We start from the raw sequence: 12,598 nt of genomic DNA, 5'->3' as shown, positions 1-12,598 counted from the left end.
CCCAAAGAGCTGACAGTCACTTGGTTGCTGGGATGACATCATGCAGAGAGCTGATGGAAGAGATTATGATATGAGCTGAGGTGACATCACTGTGACCCAAAGAGCTGACATTGACACAGTTCGTGGGATCAGGCTATCCTGTAGACATACCAATGACATCACGCCAAGTGCATGAAGTTGTTATCAGAGCTGATGATGAAATCCTGCTTACCCAGAGTGCTCACGCATTAGTGACCCAAGGAGCTGACGGTCACACGGTTACTGGGATGACCTCATGCTACAGTTTACATGTTAGAGGGAGGGGGGGTTTGCAGTTACCATTTAGGCTAACTAGGCACATGCCTGGGGCATTATGAAAGTGCTACACCACCAGCACATCCCTGCCCACTGGGCACGTCCTGTGTTGGTGACTTTCTCCTGCAAGGGGTATAAAAGTGTAATATCCACTAAAATGCATCACGCATGTATCTTCTCCCACACTTTACAAGGTGGAGCAAGTAATGGCATGATAAAAAAAAAATATATCAACACGCTTTTTATTGAACAGTCCTTTAACCTGGTCCTACCATTAAGCTGCATGCAACCTGCAAATGTGAACCCTATGTTCAAGTTCTAAAGATACTGATGGAGTGAAGTTTATTGCAGTGAACAGTGGACCGCTGCTAAAGATTAAGTGGATCGTCAGTGCTGCTTTTATGACTGATGTCTGATTAGTCCAGAAATTAATAACTGAATATCCTGCGTGACCTTTGCTACAGTAAACTCTACCCCATCTGCAGGCAGAGTATAAATAGGGGTGCAGGGAATGTAAGCTTGCAAGCAGCGCCGTCCTACCACCTTGTGTGTCTGGTAATCGCCAATCTTGTATGTGACTAAAGGGGTGTTAGTGTTTGGGGGGGTTATGTATGAAGGGGAAGGAGCAGCGAGTTTATCGAGGCCCTGTACTGTAGATGTGTGATGGAACCTTGCTAGGTGTGTTCAGAGAGCTGCATTAACAGGCAGGGAGTGTAGAGATTATAATTGTGTAATTATACTGCTGACATCATTACGGTGAACACTGCCAGCAATAGTCTGTTATTTGTACTTGGAAACTATTTGTCCCCCCCCAGCAAAGACCTGCCCTCGTGAATCACCGGTGCTTTATCAGAACCGGTCTTCCGTATAACGTTACCTCATGATACATCATACACTGGGCAGAGCACGGAGAGGTACGTGTGACCGGTCAGCCTGTACGTCGGAGCATGACAAGGAGGACACAGGAGCTGGAAGTGTTGCAATGACAGCTCTCTCATCTAGGCAGCTGTATTTTACTTTTCAATAGTGTCCCCTCCCCCGAATGATATTGATTCATTTTTAGTATACAATACAATACAATATACAGAGCATGAAACCGGTAAAGAAAAAAACATAAACAGGGAAAGCGGGGGCAGATTCTGTGATGGTAATAGATGTCAGCGGTGTGCGATGGAAGTTAGTCTACGTAGGCATATCATTTTAACCAGGAATTGGTTTGTTTGTTCAAAGTGGACCGCACTACTGTGCAGTCTCCATGTTACTCCTCTAGAGAGGTTTCATTCCCTGTGCTACTACTGAGCATGTGCGGAGCCATCCTAGGACTCTGAGTGACACAGTGAAACCTGAGGCTTTGGTGTCACTAGCCCTGGTGACACCCGTGGGCTAATTCGGATGTGGTTGGAGTTGCTGCTGCTTAGAAGAAGCGGTGATGGCACTACTATGGTAATGCAGCAGGGGGCGTCGCACCCTCTGCTGCATTACTGATCCGAGCTGCAGCATAGGACGCAGTATCGGATCTTCCCATGGAGTCGCACGAGCCAGGCCACCGCAGCTGCTACCTAGGAGCCAGGAAATCTCCGTCCTCTGACGGAGATCCTGGCTTGGTCCCTTCCCTGCAATGGCGCTGACTCGCCTCCGTTTGGAGAAGCATCGCCATTCCCTCCCCGCCCCCTGAATGGCGTCAGGCTATCAATCAGTGACAGTCCGATGCCGATCTGTGTCCGTCCTGCACATGCGCGAAGAACCAATCGCTACTCCAACCACATCTGAATCCTCCCCACCCCAGGTGCGGAGTGAAGGCTCCATTCTCCTAGGGGCGTGGCCTTGAAGCCCAATCTGGCAGCTTCCCAAACCCCAAATAGCGACACCACTGACCTGAGGTATAAACGCATCCTGCACCAGTACCTGCATACACTCACCAGCTGGTGAACTTTATGACCCCCCTGCTTCACTCCATCTACCAGTGTATATAACAGTGAGTACGGCTGTACCTATATAGTGGTAGCACAGTGGGATGCATATATTATATAGCGGTGGTGACACGGTGGTGTTTGGGATCCCTATCTGTGGCACTTGGCAGGATGGAGAGGAGAAAGACGCAGTAGCGCACACGTCAGGTTGGAGGTTGTGTCCGGAGAATAGAGGAGAGACCGTGTGCACTCCAACAGAAGGGAGGCCGGGGTAATTCACCATGGGCAAGAGAGTACAACACATGGGATAGAGGTACTACAGCTTCTAATAATGAGCAGTGATGGTAGTTGCCCACAGCAACCGGATTCTACAATTTGTCAATTTCTCTATTGCAGGCATGTCCAAACTGCGGCCCTTCAGCTGTTGAGAAACTACACATCCCAGCATCCCCTGACACAGCTTTAGCATTCTCTGACAGCAAAACTGTGTCAGGGCATGCTGGGATATGTAGTTTATCAACAGCTGGAGGGCTGCAGTTTGGACATGCCTGCACTATTGCATCCGAGAAGATGATAGACATCATCTGATTAGTTGCTGTGGGTAACGGCACCATTTGTCATTTTGCAGACATTTTAGAACATAGGGGGTCATTCCGAGTTGTTCGCTCGCAAGCTGCTTTTAGCAGCATTGCACACGCTAAGCCGCCGCCTACTGGGAGTGAATCTTAGCTTATCAAAATTGCGAACGAAAGTTTCGCAATATTGCGAAAAGACTTCTCTGTGCAGTTTCTGAGTAGCTCGAGACTTACTCTGCCAGTGCGATCAGTTCAGTGCTTGTCGTTCCTGGTTTGACGTCACAAACACACCCAGCGTTCGCCCAGACACTCCTCCGTTTCTCCAGCCACTCCCGCGTTTTTCCCAGAAACGGTAGCGGTTTTTCGCACACACCCATAAAACGGCCAGTTTCCGCCCAGAAACACCCATTTCCTGTCAATCACATTATGATCACCAGAACGAAGAAAAAACCGTGAGTAAAATTCCTAACTGCATAGCAAATTTACTTCGGCGCAGTCGCAGTGCGGACATTGCGCGTGCGCACTAAGCAGAAAATCGCTGCGATGCGAAGAAATTTTCCGAGCGAACAACTCGGAATGACCCCCATAGACCCCATGGTGTGGTGATCAGCACATGATAATAAGGAAAACAATACAAATATGGAGGAGACTTGTATGTATGAAACGCGTGAACATCACATGCTGTGAAATGAAAGCGAGACGGCTGTGGCGGGGGAAGGGGTCCTGCGTAGTAGGAGTCATTGGAGAGGGGGAGGATACGGGAACTGGTGGAGTCCATCTCATCACTTCTGTGCATTAATAAAGTTTTGAAACCACTATAAAGTATACAATATCTGTCCACTGATTAATATATATATATATATATATATATATATATATCTATATCTCTAAGTTGTGGACATCCACACAAAACTGTACAAGTAGAATCCAATGCGATGGTGCTCAACTCCAAGGAATTGTAGGTTCCAAATAATAGTCTATTGTAAAAGAGGGCACTCACCAATTTTTTAAAAGGAAGTCAGAAGGTCATTTATCGGTACATCATCAGGTCGACAGGGCACCTGGTGCCCTGTCACCAACAACACTGTTTTGATGTCTTGACAAAGATCATTTGGATATGATCGAAACGTCGACCTGATGATGTTTCAATAAATGACCTTCTGACTTCCTTTTAAAAAATTGGTGAGTGCCCCCTTTTACAATAGACTATATATATATATATATATATATATATATATATATATATATATATATATATATATAATATATACATATACATGCACACACAGTCACTATTTTTACCTAGATCATATAACATTCATATTGTGTTTTCCCTCCTGTCTGCAGGTACGGGGAAGTGCTGAGAAGTGAATGGCTGTTTGCCGAATCACACACGACGGTGAGAAATCTTACAGTACATAATATATCGCTTTGTGATGCATAAACAGCTATTTTTTTTTATTTCTTTTTTTAACAAAACATTTATTTTAATACACATAGATGCAATTTTTCCAATTATTTACATTTTTTTTTTTTTTTTTTTCTATGAAGCCCCTTAGGTGTTTCTGATTTCTAACACCTATGGATTAAGTGTATATAAAGTGTCCATGCTAAAATAGTGTTGTACTTTATATACCGGAAGTCGCTTTCCGGTGTGTGACATCCTCTTCCACACACAGTGACAGCACCAGTGACAACAAAAAAAAAAAAATAGACAAATTTAGTTTTCGAAAAAGATAATTTCACCCTCCTGTGTGGGTCCCGTGCCCCAAACAGCCATGATTTGGTCGATTCTTAATCCCTGCCAGCATTACAACACCCATGTTTGCTCCTTACACACGTTACACCAGGTAGAGCCTTTTATACACATTGCGCCAGGTAGAGCCTTTTATACACATTGCGCCAGGTAGAGCCCCTCACACACGTTACGCCAGGTAGAGCCTTTTATACACATTGCGCCAGGTAGAGCCCCTCACACACGTTACGCCAGGTAGAGCCTTTTATACACATTGCGCCAGGTAGAGCCCCTCACACACGTTACACCAGGTAGAGCCATTTATACACATTGCGCCAGGTAGAGCCCCTCACACACGTTACGCCAGGTAGAGCCTTTTATACACATTGCGCCAGGTAGAGGCCCTCACACACGTTACGCCAGGTAGAGCCTTTTATACACATTGCGCCAGGTAGAGCCCCTCACACACGTTATGCCAGGTAGAGACCCTCTATAGAGAGAGAGAGTGTGCCATCTACCCCGCTGCCTGTGTCCCCGTCACTCACCAGCTCTCTGGGTCCGGCCGCAGCTGTAGGCCCGCGTGACTCCTGATCATCTCTCCTACTTCCGGCTGCGGCCAGTTCATACCTCACTTTGGCCCAGTGTGAGACTGGGTGGAAGCGAGAGGCGGGCAGTGGGAGGGGGCCAGCCTGGTGTGGGCAGTAGGCCCAACGTGAAGATGGGTGGAAGCGAGGGGCGGCAGCGGGAGGTGGCCAGCGTGCTGTAGGCAGTTGGGAGTACACACACAAATCAGATGGCGCTGGCGGAGTGACTGCAGCCGCGCCCTCAGCACGCAGCACCCCGTTCAGCTGCCCTGTTAGCCCGCACCTAAAACCGCCACAGGCCCTAGGCAACAAACTGGTTTGGGCCCACTTGCCAAAAAGCCCCACCAACCTATAAATGGGTTAAGGCAATCCGCCCCTCTGAGGCCACCTGACATAAGCCTAGGTTGTCTGATGGAAGGTCCGGCTGGGTCCAGATGACAGTGGGCCTGATACGGACTGTTGATGTCAGACGTAGCGGGGAGATGTCTCAGTCGTACCATGCGCGCATGTTCCAATTGCGTCTGTATGGAGGCGTAGTTATTATTTCAGGTGCGCACACTGGGAGAAATGTTTTGAAAATGTTGCAGGCGGTGGCTTGGCGCACACATAGAGATGCATTCGCATACAGGGGGTCTATTCATGAAGCAGTGAAACATGTGGAGAAGTGAGCCTGTGGAGAAGTTGCCCATGGCAACCAATCAGCCTTGAAGTAACATTTGTAATTTGCATACTATACAATTTGTATGGAGCAGCTGATTGGTTGCTATGGGCAACTTCTCCAATGGCTCACTTCGCCACACTTTTTTCACTGCTTCATGAATAGACCCCAAAGTATCAGACGGGTGACCGCCAGTGGATGCAGGCGCCTCCTCAGAATTGGGCCCAGTATAACCGGTAGGAAAGAATGAGGATATGTGGTGACGCTGCTGGTGGAACGTGAGGCAGGAACAGTGTAGACATAGCTGAGGGAAACTGTAAGGCGTGGGTCACCTCCATAAACAATGGAATGTATTGTGTTAATGACTGACAGAGACGCTTTAACGAGGAGGTGCGCTCAGACTTTTGCTATTTTGGATTAGGCTTTAACCTCCCAGTATCAGAATGGGGTTAGACCGATCCGAGGCTTCGTTTCACCAACAATGCACTTTCTGTTACGTGGCTGCTGGGTAAGGGACACCGGTAACCTGATCTGGCGACGATTCGGGTGTAAGCTTCAGATCGGAGACGGGTTGTCTGGTGAGACTGGCAGAGAGGCACGTGACGTTCTTACAGCTTGTGTGTGCTGGTTGGGCACAGTTTGCCACAGATTATCCTCATTTGACAGCTCTATCTATCTATCCTATCTAAGTATTTCCTCCCTTAATAATGAAGTGTTGACTGGTAAAAAAATGAATGTTTAACCCTGCGGTAACAAATCCGAATACAGTATCTAACTACGGCATTTGTTACCTAGGAGACTGCAAGAAAATGACTCAGACTCTAGTTTCCACATTGGAGCAATGAATGTTTGATACGCTTCATAACCAGCTATTTCACCTGTGACCAGCATCGGGCTAGGTAGATTATTGTGTAGGTTTATGCAGATCAGCGATACGCAAGGACATGTGCAAAGTGTACTGTAAGGCACCGTGGTTTTACATGTGTGCGCCTCGATGGTGCGCTCCATGCACGTCTGGTTGCACGCCTGCTACCTGCGCTCTTGGGAGCCGCCTCTGCAAAGTGCCTGGAAGCACAGAAAATCTATAGGTGCAACGCAATGTAAATGCCTCTTGAAATTCCACCTCCCTATCGTCAGAATACTCTCACTTTCAGTAAAATAAAGACCTCTTATGGGAGGTTTAGGGGTATATAACTTAAGTGCGGGGTTGTAGAAGCAACCAATCAGATTCTACTTATTTATCTAGCACCATTCTAGAAGATAATAGCTAAAATCTGATTGGTTGCTATGGGCAACATCACTTCTACAAACCTGCACTATAGTAAATATACCCCGTGGCGTCCTGTGTGCAGACTCTTCCCTCCCCGCTGTTCTCTGTGATTAATAGTCCCACTGCCCACTTCCTCCCACATGTGGTCCAGGAAATTGGATGTATAATCCCAATTATGGACACTTGGTCACGTGGCCAGATTGGTGGTGGCGGAGGGAGTGGACACGGGGCCTGTTTCAGCTACGGACGCACTGTACATGCATATAAGTCGCGCCGCACATGTGCCGTGATGGCCTCGGTGAGGAATTAGGGGTCTATTTACTAAGCTGTGGATGGAGATAAAGGGGGACATTTACTAAGCAGTGATAAGTACCAGCCAATCAGCTCCTAACTGTCATTTTTCAAACCCAGCCTGTGGCATGGCAGTTAGGAGCTGATTGGCTGGTACTTTATCTCAAGCGACTTTATCTCCATCCAAGGCTTAGTAAATAGACCTCTTAGTCACAAAGTGAGTGACCGGCAGGGAGCGTTTGTGTGTAGTAACGAGGGGATGGCGCTGAAACGCAGGCTTGTTACGGCTGTTTCAGGGGCGTGTCGCAGCTTCCAACTGCGATCCCGTATGTAGTTAAAATGACTCTCAGCGCCACACTGCGCAACCATAGATTAAATCGGACGGTCGATGGTCGGCCGATGTGCGTCCGATGTCTACGTACACAAGCTGCGGATCTAAGATGTCTCCAGCGCGCGTCTCGGTACACATACCGGAAGCTGTGACATCTGCATATGTCCGCACGGCGCACTGACTCGCAGCTGCATTTGATACCGTCTCTGAACTGAATCGGGCCCACAGGTGACCCTGGCGCGATCAGCAGACGCCCTGAATTGTGGTCATCCCTCAACTAGAATACTGGGCCGCGCACATGACCGTAATGGGCCAATGCGCCTAAGTGACTTGCTGCAATCTCCGCTTGTGGATCCCACTGGTGTGTGACAGACTCCCACACTGCTGTGTTGTTGTTGTGTACCGTTGTGTTTGTGCTGTTGTGCCACTTTGCATGAGAAAGGCCTGCCGAGAGGTGTGCATCTGAGCACAACCAAAGCCGCATCTCTTTACCACTTTGTGTCTCCCGGAAAATGGTTGCAATACACAAAGAATAAGTGCCTCTGGGTATCGGGGACTTTTGGCCTTTTATTGTTTTTTGACTACAAATCGGAAGTCCTTGCCTCTGCAGCAGGTTTCTCCTCAGACAGGACATTTGGTGCCAGCTACAGGACGAGACGAGGGTTGGACTTTGTGCAGAGCTTAACTTTCCCGACCCTTCCCCCCGACTCCTTGTTTTATCCCATTATTTCCTTGCTCCTCTCTTTTCAATTCCAATAAGCTTTATTGGCAGAGCACAATGCAACTGTGTATTAGCATAACATACAGGGGACGGCTGTATGGGTCTGAGGGTCTGTAGCCAGGTATAGAGGTATAATAACGGGGTCTGCATCCTGCCTCCCCCACTCCTTGCTTTCCCTTATCTTCCCCCATATACTGTAGTGTGCTGCTTCTCCCTCGGTTCCTATTCTGACCCCCCCTCCTCTCATTTATAGGCTTCCTACAGCACTGACTGAAGCTGGACCATCAATATGGAGGTGAAAAGTCCCTGCGGTATCACTACAGCAGGTAAGTGGAATATTACATGTTTTCTCTGACGTCCCAGTGGATGCTGGGAACTCCGTAAGGACCATGGGGAATAGACGGGCTCCGCAGGAGACTGGGCACTCTAAAAGAAAGATTAGGTACTATCTGGTGTGCACTGGCTCCTCCCTCTATGCCCCTCCTCCAGACCTCAGTTAGAATCTGTGCCCGGCCAGAGCTGGGTGCTCCTAGTGGGCTCTCCTGAGCTTGCTAGTAAAGAAAGTATTTGTTAGGTTTTTTATTTTCAGTGAGATCTGCTGGCAACAGACTCACTGCTACGTGGGACTGAGGGGAGAGAAGCAAACCTACCTGCTTGCAGCTAGCTTGTGCTTCTTAGGCTACTGGACACCATTAGCTCCAGAGGGTTCGGACACAGGGCCTGACCTCGATCGTCCGTTCCCGGAGCCGCGCCGCCGTCCCCCTTGCAGAGCCAGAAGATAGAAGAGAAGCGATGAAATCGGCGGCAGAAGACTCCTGTCTTCATTAAGGTAGCGCACAGCACCGCAGCTGTGCGCCATTGCTCCCACAGCACACCACACACTCCGGTCACTGTAGGGTGCAGGGCGCTGGGGGGGGGGGCGCCCTGGGCAGCAATAAAAATACCTTTGGCATAAAAATACACATAATACAGTCTGTGACTGTATATGTGTAAAACCCCCGCCATTTTTAGTCAGAAACAGGACAGAAGCCCGCCGCTGAGGGGGCGGGGCCGCCTTCCTCAGCACACCAGCGCCATTTTCTCTTCACAGCTCCGCTGGAAGGAAGCTCTCCCCTGCAGTATCCTGGTACACAAAGGGTGAAAAGAGAGGGGGGGGGGCACATAAATTTAGGCGCAAAAATTGTATATAGCAGCTACTGGGTAAACACTGAGTTGTAGTGTAATCCCTGGGTTATATAGCGCTGGGGTGTGTGCTGGCATACTCTCTCTCTGTCTCTCCAAAGGGCCTTGTGGGGGACTGTCTTCAAATAGAGCATCCCCTGTGTGTGTGGTGTGTCGGTACGCGTGTGTCGACATGTCTGAGGTAAAAGGCTCCTCTAAGGAGGTGATAGAGTGGATATGTATGTGAGAGGGTGTCTCCGTCTACAACGCCGACACCTGTTTGGATATGTGTAAGTGCTAAGGTGAATTTATTGCACAAATGGTTAGGGAACAGACAGGAAATCTACCCATGTCTGTCCCTATGTCACAGAGACCTTCAGAGTCTCACAATGCTCACTATCCAAAATAACAAACACTGGTATCGACACGGAGTTTAACTCCACTGTCGACTACGATAATGCAAAGTTACAGCCAAGATGGCTAGAAGGTATTCAATATATGATATTGAAAATAAGAATTTACTTACCGATAATTCTATTTCTTGTAGTCCGTAGTGGATGCTGGGGACTCCGTAAGGACCATGGGGAATAGCGGCTCCGCAGGAGACTGGGCACAAAAGTAAAAGCTTTAGGACTACCTGGTGTGCACTGGCTCCTCCCCCTATGACCCTCCTCCAAGCCTCAGTTAGGATACTGTGCCCGGACGAGCGTACACAATAAGGAAGGATTTTGAATCCCGGGTAAGACTCATACCAGCCACACCAATCATACCGTACAACCTGTGATCTGAACCCAGTTAACAGCATGATAACAGAGGAGCCTCTGAAAAGATGGCTCACAACAATAATAACCCGATTTTTTTGGTAACAATAACTATGTACCAGTATTGCAGACAATCCGCACTTGGGATGGGCGCCCAGCATCCACTACGGACTACGAGAAATAGAATTATCGGTAAGTAAATTCTTATTTTCTCTAACGTCCTAAGTGGATGCTGGGGACTCCGTAAGGACCATGGGGATTATACCAAAGCTCCCAAACGGGCGGGAGAGTGCGGATGACTCTGCAGCACCAAATGAGAGAACTCCAGGTCCTCCTCAGCCAGGGTATCAAATTTGTAGAATTTTACAAACGTATTTGCTCCTGACCAAGTAGCTGCTCGGCAAAGTTGTAAAGCCGAGACCCCTCGGGCAGCCGCCCAAGATGAGCCCACCTTCCTTGTGGAATGGGCTTTTACAGATTTTGGCTGTGGCAGGCCTGCCACAGAATGTGCAAGCTGAATTGTACTACAAATCCAACGAGCAATAGTCTGCTTAGAAGCAGGAGCACCCAGCTTGTTGGGTGCATACAGAATAAACAACGAGTCAGATTTTCTGACTCCAGCCGTCCTGGAAACCTATATTTCCAGGGCTCTGACAACGTCCAGCAACTTGGAGTCCTCCAAGTCCCTAGTAGCCGCAGGCACCACAATAGGTTGATTCAGGTGAAACGCTGAAAACCACCTTAGGGAGAAACTGAGGACAAGTCCTCAATTCCGCCCTGTCCGAGTGGAAAATCAGATGAGGGCTTTTACAGGATAAAGCCGCCAATTCTGACACGCACCTGGCCCAGGCCAGGGCCAACAGCATGACCACTTTCCATGTGAGATATTTTAACTCCACATATTTAAGTGGTTCAAACCAATGTGACTTTTGGAACCCAAAAACTACATTTAGATCCCAAGGTTCCACTGGAGGCACAAAAGGAGGCTGTATATACAGTACCCCTTTCACAAACGTCTGAACTTCAGGGACTGAAGCTAGTTCTTTTTGGAAGAAAATTGACAGGGCCGAAATTTGAACCTTAATGGACCTCCATTTCAGGCCCATAGACACTCCTGTTTGCAGGAAATGTAGGAATCGACCTAGTTGAAAATTCCTCCGTCGGGGCCTTACTGGCCTCGCACCACGCAACATATTTTCGCCAAATGCGGTGATGATGTTTTGCGGTTATATCTTTCCTGGCTTTGATCAGGATAGGGATGACTTCATCCGGAATGCCTTTTTCCTTCAGGATCCGGCGTTCAACCGCCCTGCCGTTAAACGCAGCCGCGGTAAGTCTTGGAACAGACAGGGTCCTTGCTGGAGCAGGTCCCTTCTTAGAGGTAGAGGCCACGGATCCTCCGTGAGCATCTCTTGAAGTTCCGGTTACCAAGTCCTTCTTGGCCAATCCGGAGCCACGAATATAGTGCTTACTCCTTCCATCTTATAATTCTCAGTACCTTGGTTATGAGAGGAAGAGGAGGGAACACATACACTGACTGGTACACCCACTGTGTTACCAGAGCGTCTACAGCTATTGCCTGAGGGTCCCTTGACCTGGCGCAATACTTGTCGAGTTTTATAAACATGTGGAAGACTTCTGGGTGAAGTCCCCACTCTCCCGGGTGGAGGTCGTCCACTCCCGGAATGAATACTGCTGACAGTGCTATCACATGATTTTCCGCCCAGCGAAGAATCCTTGCAGCTTCTGCCATTGCCCTTCTGCTTCTTGTGTCACCCTGTCTGTTTACGTGGGTGACTGCCGTGATGTTGTCCGAATGGATCAACTCCGGGTGACCTTGAAGCAGAGGTCTTGCTGAGCTTAGAGCATCGTACATGGCCCTTAGCTTCAGGATATTTATGTGAAGTGATGTCTCCAGGCTTGACCATAAGCTCTGGAAATTCCTTCCCTGTGTGACTGCTCCCCAGCCTCGCAGGCTGGCATCCGTGGTCACCAGGACCCAGTCCTGAATGTGCGGCCCTCTAGAAGATGAGCACTCTGCAACCACCACAGGAGAGACACCCTTGTGCTTGGTGACAGGGTTATCCGCTGATGCATCTGAAGATGCGACCCGGACCATTTGTCCAGCAGGTCCCACTGGAAAGTTCTTGCGTGGAATCTGCCGCATGGGATTGCTTCATAGGAAGCCACCATTTTTCCCAGAACCATCTCATTGATGTACTGAGACTTGGCTCGGTTATAGGAGGTTCCCGACTAGCTCGGATAACTCCCTGACTTTCTCCTCCGGGAGAAACACCTTTTTCTGGA

General features: G+C 48.7%; 1 protein-coding gene across 4 annotated transcripts in view; it reads left to right on the top strand.

Annotated features, from left to right (window-relative positions):
• The window catches only part of CCDC120 (coiled-coil domain containing 120), a 104,540-nt gene that overhangs the window by 68,929 nt on the left and 23,013 nt on the right, over positions 1 to 12,598 (top strand). For all 4 annotated transcript variants that reach the window (XM_063936079.1, XM_063936081.1, XM_063936078.1 and 1 more), the window contains exons 2-3: positions 4,127 to 4,178; positions 8,623 to 8,695. In XM_063936079.1, coding sequence (XP_063792149.1) covers positions 8,659 to 8,695 — 37 coding nt within the window. In that variant the 5' untranslated portion in view covers positions 4,127 to 4,178; positions 8,623 to 8,658. The remainder of the gene's footprint in view (positions 1 to 4,126; positions 4,179 to 8,622; positions 8,696 to 12,598) is intronic.

This window comes from Pseudophryne corroboree, chromosome 8 (genome assembly GCF_028390025.1).
Source record: "Pseudophryne corroboree isolate aPseCor3 chromosome 8, aPseCor3.hap2, whole genome shotgun sequence".
NCBI classification, from domain to species: domain Eukaryota; kingdom Metazoa; phylum Chordata; class Amphibia; order Anura; family Myobatrachidae; genus Pseudophryne; species Pseudophryne corroboree.
The sequence above is the reverse complement of the archived record's forward strand: the minus strand, read 5'-3'. Positions and strand labels throughout refer to the sequence as shown.